This window comes from Haemaphysalis longicornis, unplaced genomic scaffold (genome assembly GCF_048455015.1).
Source record: "Haemaphysalis longicornis isolate Haplotype H1 unplaced genomic scaffold, Haemaphysalis longicornis Haplotype H1 scaffold_1, whole genome shotgun sequence".
NCBI lineage: Eukaryota > Metazoa > Arthropoda > Arachnida > Ixodida > Ixodidae > Haemaphysalis > Haemaphysalis longicornis.
In genome coordinates this window covers 338373784-338390812 of record NW_027526203.1, presented here as the reverse complement: position 1 = coordinate 338390812, position 17029 = coordinate 338373784, and the positions used below count along the sequence as shown (strand labels likewise).

Sequence of the window (17029 nt, the reverse complement as noted above, 5' to 3'; positions counted from 1 at the left end):
CAAAAACAAAAATTAATTGAAACATGTTCGAAGCTGTAGGATTTCATTTATGTCCCAGTGTTACCCAGCAACAATAATGACTGACATAACAATCGTTTGCAGGGAGGAATGAGGGGAGTCGTGTGGACGGACTGCGTTCAGTCTCTGCTTATCCTAATGGCTCCGGTAACCGTTGTGACAAAGGTTGTTTACGACTCGTATCAGACCGATGTGCACCTGCGGCCATCCAGTGACTTCAACATCAGAGAATATCTCTTTGAGTGAGTAACTCATCCATTCGGTTTTGCTGGAAAATCGAGAAGGCCGTGTTGAAGCGCGAATTAATTTTTCATGGCACACTTTGTTCTTGTCACAAGGGCCAGCCTGGACTTTACAAAAGATGAAAACGTCTGGGCTTGCATGGTGGGACTCTTCGTGCACGGCCTGTTCCGTTCAGGCATGGATCAAGTGGTCGTACAGAGATACCTTGCGGCCAGAAAGCTCAAAGAAGCGCAAAGGTTCGATGCCACTTTCTGCAGCAATAGCTTATCAATTATCACTGCCTTTTTTACTTACTCGCAATTGTTACTGAGCGCAAGTGTTATGCTGCAACCAGTGGCGTAGTCACATTTTAATTTGAAACCCATCTTTTAAAATCTCTGGGGGATTTACTGGGAACCGTGGTAATATTTCTGCTGTAAGCCATTTCTGCTGTGCCTGTGTAGATGGCCGTAAAGGGGCGTTTGTTATTCGTGGGGGCGCACTAATTTATTCCTGAACCGCCATCGACGGCGCGCATCACGGGCTAGTCGTTAAACCGACCTTGAAGACAACGTACATTCTAAATTATCGTATTATTTCTGAGAGGTCACATTTGCTAGGCCTGTGACCTATATTCTGCACCCCAAAGGACTTAGTCATCCCACAAACAAAAAATACATTCTAAATATTGAAAAAGATGTTACATTTACTGCTACATAGTCAATAGGGACGTAATTGGTGAGGTGTCAAAAGCTAAGTAATCAGTGCGCTAGCGCTATACTAGCATTCAAATGGTACAATCAGACGGAACCAGAGGTATCTTTGATCAACGTTGTAATATCATGTTTAGTGGCTGTTACTTTTGTCGCAGTCGCGCAGCATACAAACTAGTGTGTTTGGCGTTACAAAGGTAATGGGAGGAAATGGGTGGCGAGAATTGCCACTATTTCATGTTTTACGGATTACACACACACACACACACACACACATATATATATATATATATATATATATATATATATATATATATATATATATATATATATATATATATATATATATATATATATATATATATATATATATATAGGAAACAAGGGGCTCGTTGAAATAAGACAGAAATAAGGGTTGACAGTCAAGAAAACGTCGGAAAGCAAAGGGGAGGTTGTGGTAGGTCATTGAAACAGATAAAGAATTTGGAAACAAAGAAAGGAAGAAAGCGGAGAAAACATGCCCGCCGGGTGGAATCCTAACCCACGACCCCCAGAATACCGGTCTGGTACGATGACCACTACGCTACCGGCGCGGCTATTTTCCCCTCCGCTTTCTGAGGTATTTATGTTAAGGTACTTTTGTTTCCTGCGCTTGGGGGTGGTAGCCACCGCCACTCGGACTGCTCGGGGTGAAGGGGACCTTCTTTTTAACCCCCGAGCCTTGACTCGAGTGTCTACGACATGTCGAGAGTGGTCGACCAGCGTTGGACCCTCTTAAGCTCCCTATGGCACCAAGACTGCCAGAACAGAGAGAGAGAGAGAGAGAGAGAGAGAGAGAAAGAGAGAGAGATGAAGATATATATATATATATTGTTGTGACCCGTATACCAGCTTGTCACCGATGTTGGGAATCAGTCATTCCGACGCCGTCATAACTGTCTCCGAGCGCAGTCACCGGTGTAGCGGCGTTGTCTTGCTCCGTCCGCTATCTACGCGGCGCAGAGCAGAGCGATGAAGTTCTCGACCCGACGCAAAGTTTAAGCAGCATTTATATACAGTATGTACAAGGGTACCAACAGCATTACATTGCTCGCACAAAGGCGACCACTCCTCTCCCCTCGGTGCCTCCGAAAAGTGCCGCCGAAGAATGCCGTCTAGGAATGCCTCCGGGCGGGTTTTTATAGCTCCGGAAATCCGTTGTGGCCCCGAGAAGTTTGAATCGTTCCAATCACGACTCTTGCTGGCCGAAGTTTGAAATCCGACGAATGAAAGCGAAGCGGTTGCGTCAGCCGAGCCGCCACGATTGGGAAAGGGAGGGCGATGCCCACGCCGTCTCCGTGAAGCCGGCTCCAGGCATGTGGCTGCATGTCGGATGCCGGTCGTTCACCCCATGAATGATTCGCCAAGCCGCCGCGACGCAAAAGGAGAGGCGACTCTGCGGCGGGGCAAGTATGAGCCTGCCGGCCTTGGGCGCTTTGGCCTGGTTTGGACGAGGCGCGCACAAGCCCCGCTGTTGGCACGTCGCCCCGTGCAACGAATTTGGGCCGGCAGCTCCGGAACAACAATATATATATATATATATATATATATATATATATATATATATATATATATATATATATATATATATATATATATATATATATATATATATATATATACAGTAATCCCTCGTTATAACGAAGTCAGCGGGACGGCGAAAAATTTCGTTATAAGCGACCACTCGACAAAAGCTAAAGTAGTTAAGGTTTAACCGCGCCACAACTGCGAGGACTGAAAACCCAATTTATTCAGGAAGCAAAACTTTATTCAGCCGCAAAAAAGGCAGTGAGCTTTCGCTGTTTCATGTTTCATATTGTGAGCAATGTTTTCATACCGATCGCAACAGTGGTCATTCTCCCTATTTATAGCACCCAGAAACACTCCCATCATCAGCATCACCTTCATTCACGCGCCACCGGCTGCCACCCTGATATCTCGTGCCTCGGGCGACCGTCTTCTTCGTCGGAGTCTCTGCGGGTTGCTCCTTTCGCGAAGCCGGAATAAACGGTCTGTGCTTCCCCGTGCCTTTGCCTTTCAAGTGGTGGAGTTGCCTTTTGACCCCGTCCTCCGCCGCTCCCAGTTACACCCCTGGAGCTCCGTTCCGGTTGACGCATCCTGCTACCAGCTCCGCCGATGCAGCGAGAAGCCAGGTCGGAGTCCGCCGCTCAAACGGCGTCGACGTGGTTGCTAACAAGCCCCCAGCGTGACCCTCCCTTCTTCGCTGGTCTTCGCGGGGACGATGTCGACGACTGGCTCGACGAGTTCAACCGCGTAAGCCAGTTTAACAGGTGGGATGACGTTTGCAAGCTGCAGGTTGTCCCCTTCTCTCTAAACGAGGTGGCGAAGACGTGTCTACAACAACGTAGGACGCTTCACTGATTGGACTACCTTTACGGATGAGCTACGCCGTGCCTTCGGCACCCCGTCTGTTCGCTCAGATTGTGCTAGAAGGAAGCTGAACTCTCGCGCGCAACATCCCGAAGAAACATACATTTCTTACATCGAGGACGTTGTTGCCCTATGCCGCAGGGTGGACCAAAGCATGCCCGAAGCTGACAAGGTGCGCCACATCTTGAAGGGAATTGCTCCTTTTGCATTTAGCGCACTTGCTCTTCAGAACCCCACAAGCGTAAACGATGTGCGAACAACCTGCCTACGTCTCGACCAGTTGCAGTCTCTTCGCCTGCAACGTACCTCAGCCTTGGTCAACTTGCATGGATGGGGACACGGACCTACGTACCCTGATACGTAGCATCATCCGTGAGGAGCTGGAAAACCGTACCTCACCGTGCCCCCCACGTGAGAACTGTCGCCCGAACGCGTCTTACCTGCGAGACCTCATCAAGGAGGAGCTTGCGTCCATGACGGCGATACCATCTGTTAACCCCGCCCCTTCCACTATCCACGCCATGTCATACTGCGATGCTGCTTCGAAACCACCCATGCGAGTGGAAGCTCCCCCGCTACCACCTTCTCACGGACATCTGACAGCAATTTCAACCGGTCCGTATCCTCAGCCATACTACTCGCACGTCCGTCCCGACCGTCAGCTTTTTCCGCGGGACCGCCCCGTCTGCTACTACTGCGGTATTCGGGGCCACATTTCTCGCTTTTTCCGACGACGCCAACAGGACGAGCGACGAGGTTACGCGCCTGATGAACGGGATGACACCCACTTTGTCTACGGGGCTCGTTGTAATGGGTACGTTTCGCCTCCTCGCCGTCCTTCGCCTCCTCGAGACTCGACCGATATTTCTTACAATCGCGCGGCACGACGTCGATCACCCTCGCCGTATCGCCGCTCACTGTCGCCTCTTCGACCTGCTTCCCGTCCCACTGACCAGGCTTCGGAAAACTAGCGCCTGCAGTTTTTGGAGGGGAAACTGCATTGCTCAGAGAAACCAGAACTCCTCCGGACCGTCTGTCGAACATTTTATCCGTAGAAGTGGAAAGGGTGTGTATTGATGCGCTTGTGGATACGGGAGCCAGTGTTTCGGTTATTAGCGCACAGTTGAGTTCCCGCCAGAGAAAAGTTAGAACTCCCTATACCGGTCCGTCTTTACGAGGAGCAAATGGTGATAAGATTCGCCCCTCTGTATACTGTACAGTGCGTGTTATGATCGACGGGCTTCTACATCACATTCAGCGTGCGGTGCTGACTCTATGTGCTTATGAAATCATTCTGGGTTGGGACTTTTTATCAGCATCGTCCGCGGTAATTTCCTGCCGACAACCGGCTATTCACCTCACCGACACAGCCATTGCCAGTGTGTCAGATGCGCCAATACAGCGTTTGGTAGCTACCGAAGATTGTGTTCTGCCTCCCGGTGAAGAAACTATTTTTTGTGGCCTGCGACAATATCGCCGACGGAGATGTCTTTGTCACACCAGCTGGCAGCTTCGCTTGTAAAGGAGCCATAATACCCCCATGTCTCGTTCGCTTTTCGCGGGGATCAGCCCAACTCGAAAGGCAAAGACACGGGGAAGCACAGACCGTTTATTCCGGCTTCGCGAAAGGAGCAACCCGCAGAGACTCCGTCGAAGACGACGGTCGCCCGAGGCACGAGATATCAGGGTGGCAGCCGGTGGCGCGTGAATGAAGATGATGCTGATGATAGGAGTGTTTCTGGGTTCTATGAATGGGGAGAATGACCAGTGGAGCGATCGGTATGAAAACATCGCTCACAATATATATATATATATATATATATATATATATATATATATATATATATATATATATATATATATATATATATATATATATATATTTGGAACCAAAAACTCACACAGCGCGAAAACATACGGTAAGTAGACACAGAGACACATGAGAAAAACATTGAAAAAATAAAAAATAAAAGTGATACAAATAAAAAAGATACAAACGTGGCAGCCTTTCGAAGCTTCGGGATAAATGCCCTCCCCACACTCTCATTCAGCATGACATATCATCCCAGTTTAAACGCCTCTACCACCCAGCTTCAAAGAAGGGCTTAATATTTGCGACATCGTCATTATTAGTAGCATATTAGTCCACTGCTGGGCAAAGCCTCTCTCACAGACTTCGAAATCCTCCTTACCCCTTATAACATACCCTACCGTGCGATAAACCTCCCATATACGAGGGGGGAATGAGGTAGAACTACGTTATGTAAAACACATATATATGGCAGCTTCAGCTGAACAGACCTTTGCAAGGACACAAACATTAGTGAGAATTGCCAAGCAGGCTGCCTTATTACTTCGCGTGTTACGCTGTTTCAGTTCGGATTTCTCCACGCCAATCTATCTTGCATAAGAACAGGTGTAGTAGAACGATTTTCAAGGTTGACGGGAGTGCAGCCGTCTTCTTTCGACAACCTGTTCATAAACGCCTGTCACACTCCCAACCCTGTCGGCAGGAAAGACTTCCGCATGTGACTACTTAAGTAGGCATCGCGGTCGGCTGCCAGAACCAATTATCGTAACTTGGGCGGATGCCAGCCGCTCCAAGCAATCGTGTCAACAACACAAAAATAACACCAATATTCTCAAACGGAAAAAGGAAAGGGGGAAGAGGCGGGGGAGAGAAGGAAAAGGCGCAAACTGCGAAAACTTTACACTGTGAAACTGTTCCATGCAGCAGAACATTTAGTCCGCCGCGCTGTATTCTTAACCAATACAAATGCAACGAAGACACTAATTGTTTTTCGTGCTTTCGTGCGGATGGCTCAAATGCAGCGTCCGGAACACTTCCTATTCTATGACGGATGATTGCGACGCGAAAAGAAACCTAATAATGCATCGATAACAGAAGGCTTCGTTTTAGCAGTTGAGCCACCGCGCCTGAAACCTAATAAATTGCTTTTTATTCAAGTGGGCGCAGCATGCATGATTACAGGTGGCAAATAAGGGTATAGCCGGAAAATGCGGCATTATAGATGGTTCCGAATTCTTTGCAAATAATGAATGGGCCCCAATAATTACATTTTTTGAGAAATTATATATGCATCCGACTTCTCGAGTGTATATGGAGGTTGCGATGTTATTGCGGTTACGTTTGCTGGCCGATGCGACTGGCACACTACATCAATGCCCACGACACGAGGGTTAAGGGTAGAGGCACTGTATTAGCGCGAGCTGGAAAACGGGAGTAGCAAATCAGGACGACAAAGCGAATGTTGAGAGATATTAACGAACACAACAAAAATGACAAAGAAAGTGTGGACGAGTCCTACACAGCCACACTGCCCTATAGCTGGTAAGTCCCGCTTCCGTGAATATCGGAGGAAATGGGCACAAACGAAAACTAGCAGCAGGCTCACATCGGTAGTCCGTCGTGGACGGTAATCGGCTGCCGCCGCAGGCTTGTCGGGCACTTTGGGCCAGCCCCTCCCTCCCCTCCCTGCTCCCCCCCCCCCCCTTTACGCCGACTAAAACCGCGAGTTGCCCGGCGCGGGAGCCCTGCTGCTCAGACAGGCAACAATGGGAGGTAGCCCGGTGCAGCAAGCACGGACAACTCAACAAGCCCAAGGGGTAAAGCTTGCTCTCTTTTTACGCGCACCCCGAGCATCATCCGGTAGAACTCCTCCACTGCCTTCCTGTTTCTACTCTTCTTCCTCTCCCTCCTTTCTTCTTGCACGCCCTTTTTTTAACAGTAAAGCTATCAAGCAGATCATTTGTCTGGTGCCCGCAGCTAAAATACCAAGAAAATTCCGGGCGCTCGCGCAGGCGTACCTCGAGAGCGCGTTCGTCAGGCACGTTCGTCATGCACTTAGGGAGATTGGCCAATATTAGCCAAAAAAAAAAAAATTCCGTTGGCCGCGTGCCTGGAGCGGACGTTCGTTAAAGGGGCCATGCAGACAAAACACTAGTTTGGTTCATTCGAAAGATTACCTCGTTAGAGTCATGCTGACACCACTGTTAACGCAAACTTCGCTCAAAGAAGCTATATAATTAGGAAAAAAGAGAATGGCCACGTGACCCCCTAGCTCATTTCCCGCAACAGAACCTATGATATCATATGCCAAGCTGTGAGATTTGCTATGGCCGGCAAAAGCAAACGAAAATTAGGCAGGAGCTATTTGCGCTCAAATGGAATGCATATTCATCTTACAGCAGTAAGAATAATGGGGCAAACAATGACAGTTACGAAAATATACGTGAACATAGAAGTACGGATGCGCACTGCGGTTGGTACTCGGCGCACTAGGCCTGTTTAGCTGCACAGCAGTCTGTCGCTTTAGAGTTGCCTTACACGATACTGGCCGATTGGCGTAAGCGACGTTCGCTTACGTGACGCTGTTTGTTGAGCATACTCCATGTTTTACGAAATGGTTACTTTCTACCGTAACAAAAGCAAGCCAGGTGCAGATACGGTCAAAAAAAAAAAAAGCAACGATGGACAACGGTCCGCGGCTGCCTATGGTAGCGCCATCTGGGAAGGCTGACGGTAAGCAAGGCTGCAGTTAGTTAGAATACCCACCCTCATGACTTCATGGCAGTCGTCACGAAAACACGTGACTTGATGGTATAATCAAGATTTTAACCTAAATTGATTAATTTCTAAGTGAATACGGCATCGTTTGCTGCCTGATATGCGCTGAAGGCACTGTAAAGCACGAAATTGTTTGAATAAAACAAACATATTTTGTCTGCACGGCCCCTTTAAGCCAAGCATACACACTTTGGGAATTTGGCCAACATTGGCAACAAAAAGCTCCAGCGTTCGCAGCCTTACCCACACGGCCACGACCGGGAGCTAATATCGGAGAGTCAAACGGCTCACTCACTCGGCCGGGACTGTGGGGAGAGGAATCACGTCACCTCATCGAGCCAGAACACGTGATTGTGTACACGTTGCACCCCCGGCGCCTAGTTTACCCGTGCGCGTTCCGTTCGTTCTTTCGTGGAAGAAGACTTCCTGCTCGCATCGGCCACGATTGCAGCCAATATGCTTCTTCTTTGCCGTTATAGCAACAGAGATGACGTAAATGTCACATCGGCTGCAATGGTGGACTTAAACGGTCGTGATGGTCGTGAAGGTTGCGCACAGCTTCGCTACCTTCAAGTGTTACGCGTTGGAGTGAGCTTCCTGCATTTTTATTTTGTGGCGCACACCCCCACACGGGGGATGGTCCTTTACCGTTGTTTCTGCGTCTCCTCCTTCATCTTCAGCGTCACCAAAGTTCATCGATACTCTGTTTTCTGGAAGTTCATTACAATGACACTTTCAATGCGTACAATTCAGCAAATTAATCATATTTTTGAAAGTTTTTGTTTCATGAACTTTTCGTTTTCACAGCTATATGAAGTCAGCCAGCTCCCCTCGCGAACTATCTCCTGTCTGTAGTTTTCTGTTCACCCGCGCTTCCCAGCGGAGAAATGTTTACCTGACGGTAATTAAGCTGAAGTGTGCAAACAATAATTTATTCTGAAAAAAAAGGGCAGTGGGGCATGTAAACTTAGCGGAATATGTTCCTTAGTCTTTATTCATTAAGCCCAAGTACTGTCTTTGTTCGATTTCTCTTTTCGGGACTTTCAAAGAACTGGGGGGCTGAGCGCGAAGGCGCGGGTTTATCCCAGTCCAAGCGGGCGCCCGTTTTTCTGTGAAGGCGAAAGACGAACACGCCCATGTGTGAGAGTTCAGCGTACGTTAAAGATCCCCAGGGGATCTAAATTAATCAATGGTGTTCTGCTATGGCGTGCCTGGTAGCCCATGGGTGCAGCTTCGGCGGATAAATATCCCAAAATTTTAAATTTTCTATTGCCATGCACTGCCCGAACTGACCATGTACTGCTTCGGTTTTTGTAGCGTACGTGTAGCTAATAAGTACCTTGGCGTCACGGGTGCCATTGCACTTCCAGCGCGCCACAGCAGATGATTGAAGTCAAGAGGCCCCTCTTTCATTTGGAGAATCGTATTTTAAAACATCTTCAATCCAATAAAATCTGTATTCTTGTTGGTGATAAAGACGGGAGACTCTGCAGCTTTGTTGACTAGCGCTTTCGCTTTTTTTGTGGGTGTATGTGTATGCCCGCGCGCGAGCGTGTGCGTGTGCGTGCGTGCGTGCGTGCATGTGTGTGTATGTTGGTGTGTGTGTGGGCGTGTATGCGCATGTGCGGGAGCGCAACATCTCCTATTGGTGCATTTGACAAATTTGAATCAGGGCTGGGCAGTATCGCAATAATAGGATATTGGGATAGTATCTCAGATACTTTTGGTATCCGTATTTCAGTATTGAAATACATTTGAAAAAATGTAGTTGTATCTGACTAGTGAAATACTTTTACGGCTTATCGAATATATCGCGGTACTCTGGCACGTTTCACCATTTCGTTAGTTATTTTCGCGGCGTAGAAGTCGTCTGCCTTTTTTTAATGCATAGCATTCTTTACCGAGTACCTTCACAGCCAGGACCGTGTAATGTCCTGCATTTCCACGAAAATGCAGGTGTCGCGAATTTTCCAAATGTAATCGTTATAATAACGTAAATGGAGATAATTTTCAAAAACTAATAAATAATACACGTATTAAACAAATAGGGGAAATGGCAAAACGTATAACGCATGGAATTTCCCCAATAAAGAAGATTTCGCGACCGTATTACCTGTAATCGCTATAATAACGTAAATGGAGATAATTGTTAGAAAGAAATTTTGAAACACTAACAAAACAAAAATGTAATACAAATTACGGAAAATGGAGAACCGTGCAACGCCCTGAATTCCCACAATAATACAGATTTCGCGAAAGTTAAACATGTAATCGTTATAACAGCGTAAATGAAGATAATCAGTCGAACGAGATTTCGAAATATTTCGAAATAAGAAAAATATTAAGTAATTACGGAAAACGGCAAACCGTATGACGCCCTGCATCTCCACAATAATGGAGAGTTCGCGAATGTTCCAGTTCCAGTCGTTAAAGCAGCGTAAATGGAGATAATTGGCCGGACTGGAATTGGAAATGCAAAATATTTGGCTTAAAAACTCACACTCAAGAGAAGCCGCATAAGAATGCTACGCATTGGTACACATATCTCGGAATTTATGCAGAATGTTCTTGTTTTGTTCGTTTGGAGCAGCCATAGCGCCTGCTTCCTGTACTCTATCTCAGTTTTACATTTCCTGGATTCCTTCTCTGGACGGCAGTGTTAGCTTGAAATGCTGGACCCGGCGCCCATGAGGCAGCCGGGTTGATGATTGCCAGCAGAAGGCACATGTGTGTGTTCTGGATCTTCTTCCTTTGGACAGTAACCGAAATTAAAGCCACAAATTTGCCCCATCGAAGCGCCAATAGGACGCATGTCGGTCGGCCACAGTTGAAAAGAAGCTGATGAAACAAAAAATACGGCTCGGATCAGTAATACTAGACAGCTTCCTCTAGGGCTTGCAGAACCGGTTTGCCTGGATTTTAAGGATGTAAAATGAAGAGGAATGAATTGCATCATGCCCGCACTCACACTTCGAATACGGTGGAGCTCAAACGAAGTTGCCAAAGTTTCAGATCTTGAAAGCTTGTTCTTGCGGGCCGCAGAAACTTATGGACCGCACAATAAGGAGTCGTGCGACTACGTGCCATCAGCTACGATCAGTCTTGGGCAGTAACTAGTTACTAGTAACGCGTTACCGGTAACTAGTTACTTTTTTCAGTAACTTGTAACTGTAACTAGTTCTGGTCTGAATTTTTTTTATTGATCAGAAAATGCATGAGCATCACTTTTCGTTGAGCAATGTCGCTGAGGTTTTGTGCTCCTGAGCTTGGTGTTGCGGAGTGGTGTTGGTCGTGCAACGCGACAGACGACAAACCAGCCACATTCGGTCTTTTTAACATCACCATTCTTTTTTTTCATTGCGTGTTTTTCTTGTTCCAGCCGTATATGACCAAGAGCCTTGGAAAATCACTTTTGTTAGGCCTATATTTGCGCTTAACGTTTGGAAACTCTAACTTTGAACCTAACAACTTGCCAAGAACCATGTAACTCTTTTCGACAAGCAGCAGGCCCCACTTGATTATGTTAGATTTCCAAGGCTGTATGTTAGGCCTATCGTCGGGTGGTTGCATACCCGCGTCCTAGCCCCTTCCCTCTGCTGGCTAGGGCGAAGGTTGCCCGTGTTCACTGACAGTAGGGGCCTCAGGCCGGGCATAGCGACGCGCGTTCGCCACCAGTGGAAACGTGAGCCCGATAAATAACCGTGTTCGCGTTGGCAGCCAATGCAAATTTTCACCACAAAGTTCCCGGGCTTCAATCAGCCAATTTGAATATTCGCATGTTTCTGGCTTTTCTGATTTCGCTAACTGAGCCAGGTAACGCTCCCGCATTAATGGCACACACGCTTAGTTTCATGAATTTTTAGTGAATGCGCCATCTTGAGCTGAAGCTTTTTCTGAAGGCGTCTTAGCTGCGTCATGTGCATCCGGCTTAAACATGGCTGGGTCTACATTCTCAATTCTGACGTTTCATGAAGTTTCACGGCGCCATTTCAAAGGTCTGTGTGTGGGTTTTTTTTTTTTTTCTCGTGGCACCTCATCGTATGAAATCTAGGCGAAAGTACTGAAGAAGACGGTGGGTGGTTACAGAAGTACTGAGAACAAAGTTGGACTTCAAAAAATTGATAAGGTTCGTGCCACAGTTTTCAGTTGCCGCCAATTGGTGACTGAGGAGCTCTGCGACGTTATCTACACATAGGTAAGAGCGTAAAATAGAAGCTTCGAGCTGGTCGAACTCGCAGTTGTGGGCCGTAGATATAGTGGCCCTAGTGTGCGCCTTCCCTCTCAGCGACATACATATTATTCGAGAAGGAGACGGACGAGCCCGCGCATGGCAAACATAACGACACGTGAGGAATTTTGATGGGGCCGTTCACTCTAAGAAGTCTTCGCAGGGCGTCTACACAACAGCGCTCCAGAATGACCTTTTCAAGTGACCAAGTGTGCCAAATTGCCGAATGACAAAGCCGAACGTATGATTTGACTAAAAAAAGTGTACGTGCGCATGGACAATAGGCAAGGCGTTTCGTCTAGGATTCGCTGGGATTCGTCTGGGATTCGCATCACAATAGAAGGGTTAGAATGGCAAAACCAGTTACGCATCGCCAAGGCAGCCGGAAATTCAAACCAAGCAATGACGGGAACGTACTAAAACCCTTCGATTTGTACCACTTAACGCACGCAGCATTTTAAACAAGCTAACTCTACTGGAAAGCCTAATACTAAAACACAATCTACATATTTTAGTTATTACAAAAAGCTAGTTGCACGAAGGCGTGCTTGATTCTGTGCTTGTTTTCTCCTCATACAAATTAATCCGCAAAGACAGAACAACATGAGGCGGCGGGGTACCGATAGCTATCAAAAGGAATGTGAAGTTTTCCCGTTTAGAGGATATTAGCAACCACGAAAGTGTGTGGTGCAGGATCAATTTCTATGGAAAAAGCATATTGTTGGGCGCACTGTATCGACCGCGAAACTCCTCCCCTGAGTATTTCGAAATTGTGCGCGACTATATTGCACAACATACAAATTCGCGGTCGAAGATAATTTTGTGCGGACATTTTAATTTGCCAGGAATTAGCTGGCCTGAATTATGTCACGATCACTGAGAGGCAGCAAGTGCAGAATCATTGTTACTAACAGCGTTTAGTTTCTCATTGTCGCAACTAGTATCTAGTGCTACGCGTATTGTAGGTTCCTGTTCTTCTGTGCTTGATCTCATGTTTGTGAGTAGTTCCCTTGAAGGCTCTGCGATAAGTGTTGAAGATGGGATTCCCGACCAGAAGATTACTTCTTTTTCGTGTCCTTTAACGCTAGTTCAAAAAAACCCGCCGCGGTGGCTCAGTGGCTAAGGCGTTGCGCTGCTGAGCCCGAGGCCGCGGGTTCGATTCCCGGCCGCGGCGGCCGCTTTTCTGATGGAGGCGAAAAGCAAAAACGCCCGTATGTACGAGATTTCGGCGCACGTTAAAGATCCCCAGGTGGTCAAAATTAATCCGGAGCCCTTCACTACGGCGCGCCTCATCACCTGCGTTGCGTCGGCGCATTAAACACTACAATCAATCAACTAGTTGAAAAAAAAAAACAAGAAAATCCAGAGCTACTTATTTCAGGGACATTGAACTCAAGGAAAACCGTAGCCATAACTTTCACGAATAAGAAGAAAACCACTAAACTTTGCTTATACATTAGACAATTTGGAAATTATTAAAAGCGATCAAGTTAAATATTTGGGAGTTACATTAACATCCAACCTTAATCGGGAACCACATATAACTGCTATTTGTTCGAAAGCGCAAGGTAAACTGGGTTTCCTAAAAAGAAAACTCCGTAACACTCCCCCTGCAGTAAAGTTAACCGCCTATAAGACCGTGATTAGACCAGCACTAGAATGCGCAGATATAATTTGGAGTCCATATCAAAAATTTCTCATTAATAAAAATATAGCAGTTCGATTTGTGTTTCCAGATTACTCCAGGTATACCAGTGTTACTAATCTGCGTAAAAGAGCCGAACTTCATTGTCTTTACCAACGGAGAATACATTCTAAACTTAAATTCCTGTATCTTCTTTGCACTGGGAATTATACAATGTCCAGATCAGACCATCTTCTTGAACCTTTCAGGCAATCCACGAGAACTAACCACGATAAGACAATACGACTGCCCAAAAGTCACAACAACCTTCACAAAAACTCTATTTTTCCGTCATCAATGGCATATTGGAATCAACTTCCATCGATAGCAGTGAACGGTGACACAATAAAATTCTTTATTGAAAAGATTAAAACTATTGATGTTTTCAACAATTGATGCATATGTAGAATAGGGGATTTACTGTAAGCAGTCTCTTCCCTTGGATTGGATTGTACTTTTCCGCATGATTCTGAACTTTGCATTCTGTGACTGTTGTTTTACAATACTGGGAATTGAACAGTTTTCTTCTTTTCTTGAATTGTGTCTGTGCCTTTCTGTACCTGACATCGTTGTCTGTATACCCTATGTACCACTCCTCCGTGGACCGAGAATGTCTGCAGTATACTAAAAAAATAAATCAATAAATTGCGCGATGACCCAGCGCAGATACCCGTTGTCACTCAAACTGGAACGCCACCCACGTAATTAGCCGAATTTGCACAGTAGAGCGCTTCGAGTAGTAATTCTGGAGCATATTGGTGAAGACGGTCTACGGGGACTTCTTAAAGTGCGGGATTGGGTGTAATCAGCGAGACGAATTCGCATAGTGTCACAGATTTCACCTACGTGTAATTTCTTCACGAAGAATTGGCGAACAAACGCTAAGCGAGATGTAGCAATGTTCCGGCTTGCGCTAACACATGTAAGTGAACTACTTCTCTGCAACAGTTTTGAAAGTGTGTGCTTATTTTTCGCCATTCACACGACAGCATTTCATACATCGGCATCACACTGAATACAATTTACAACCTCATCATGGCTGGCATGGCGGTGGCCCTGGTGTACTGGTACCGAGACTGCGACCCGCTTCTCTCTGGTGCTATCAGCAAACTTGACCAGGTAAAGCAACGTTTGAAACTTCGCAACGTTCGAACAATTCAGATTGGCTTATTTAAGCCTGTAACTTCATTAAAGAAGCCATGAAGACAATATGCAACTTTGGTCTTCAGTTTGAAAGAACTAGCCTTTGGTAACTCGCTCAGCTCCATTCGAACCATTTTTTAAACAAAAAAATCTAAATATTGAAAAACTCAGATTTTGCGCTGCAGTGACGTAATGTTGGCAGGAGTGACGTATTATATACAAGCATTAAAAATAAAATTATCATTGTGTTTACTGCATATCAGCTTTCAAGTGATACGGCCACTACAACTGCCCAGTCATGTTTCTTGGAGGTGGCTGAAGTCGGCGACAGCCGATCGCGCAGACAAGTGTCTGTGACGTCATAGTGAAATCACCCGAAAGTGGCTTGGGAGTCGCCACTGCTTCGTCTGCTTTCATTAATGTTTCCATTATCTGTTTGAAGTTCGCGTGAATATTGGTATCGTTGTTATAGTGACAGACAATTGTTGTTAATGAACCAAATTTGTATTTTCTCTTCATGGCCCCTTTAAATATACGAACGTATACGGATCGAAAGATGAAATGATATTTTGAGAAATTTAACGTCGACGTTGTCTTGTGCATGCTGTGATCTGGTGCAACCAGCAAATGGTAGCGCAGAACTTGCAGAGTTTTCTTTCTGACCAACATTCGCTGACACTTCTTACAAGTGAAAAGCAATGCACAGGAACACGTGATAGTCATTTATTCTGAGTGTTCCTAATTATGTATTAGAAATGTGGATTTTTTAAAATTTGATACTCAGAGTGCAGTAACAAAAAATATTTTTTCACCACCGTATTCTTACATACCGGTGGAGATGGTCCTCCGCACGGTTGCTCGTATCCAGTGTCACTTTCTGCACCACCAAGCGTTATTGTGCCCCTCAGTTTGTAAAAACTTCGCTAACGCACTTTGAATGGTCTCTCGCCGAGAATATCCAACTAAATATCCAACTAAATACCAAACCAAAATAAGCGAGATGTCTATAAAAATACAAAATAACCGCGACCGTGGTTGCTTTTCGCATTGCAAAGTTATCGTTCATAACTGTATACATGTGTATGCGCCCGCTTGATGGTATTCTAACACGTAAGCTGCATGGAATTGCATCTTGTTTGTGACAGATGCTGCCTTACTACGTCAAGGAAAACCTAGGTGACTTTCCCGGCTTTTCTGGGCTGTTTCTCACGGGAGTCGTCAGTGCGGCTACCAGGTACAACCAGCCCATTCCTCCATATTTTTTTTTCAAGCCCAAGTATACGGCACGTGACATGCCTCATTCATGTGCAGAAGTATCCGCTTCGTCTGAAAATTTGAGTAGTTGAGACAATTGTTAGTTCACGTCACGATTTCATAATAATTCAATGCAAGGTTCTATACGTTGCCAAAATACAGGTGCAGGTACATTACGCAAACGCATCCACGTTTTTAGGCGTAACTTGTTTCTTTCTTTTCTATTCCACGGCTCTTAATGGTAGAGATAGTATGTAAAAACAAGACGCATAACGTCAACTCTCCGTTCCTCCTATATGGTTTTTGGGGCTATGTATGCTACTCGCTATTCTTCAATAATAACGATTAAATTATGAAGTAATATCAACACTACCGAAATGACAAAAATACATAACAAACGCTTGTGCGCACGCTTCGCCACAACGCGGCTGAATAACCAACCTCTGGGATCAGAGTGAGAAATTATGCCAATTACGGGGCTCAGCCCATAATTTTACTCGAAAAAATGTTGTCGGCGTATTTATGATACGCAGCGCAGGCTTCTTGTCCTAAATCTTGTCCTAATATCATCTTTTATTCAAATCGTATGTCGCGTCTTGTGATTTATAAAACTCAAACCCTTGATAATTCAGGTGTCACCTGAAAGCAGCCACACATACATTGCCCAGAATGTATTTGCCCAAAAAAACGCTTGCAATGAACATTTCGCAATTTAAAGCTTTTACCGCTTCCTGAACTTACTTTTTGTC

At 45.8% G+C, this 17029-nt stretch overlaps 1 protein-coding gene across 4 annotated transcripts in view; it reads left to right on the top strand.

Annotated features, from left to right (window-relative positions):
- LOC144152920 (sodium-coupled monocarboxylate transporter 2-like) overlaps positions 1-17029 on the top strand; it is a 73536-nt gene that overhangs the window by 32989 nt on the left and 23518 nt on the right. For all 4 annotated transcript variants that reach the window (XM_077684501.1, XM_077684509.1, XM_077684493.1 and 1 more), the window contains exons 5-8: positions 103-260; positions 357-497; positions 14873-15002; positions 16172-16260. In XM_077684501.1, coding sequence (XP_077540627.1) covers positions 103-260; positions 357-497; positions 14873-15002; positions 16172-16260 — 518 coding nt within the window. The remainder of the gene's footprint in view (positions 1-102; positions 261-356; positions 498-14872; positions 15003-16171; positions 16261-17029) is intronic.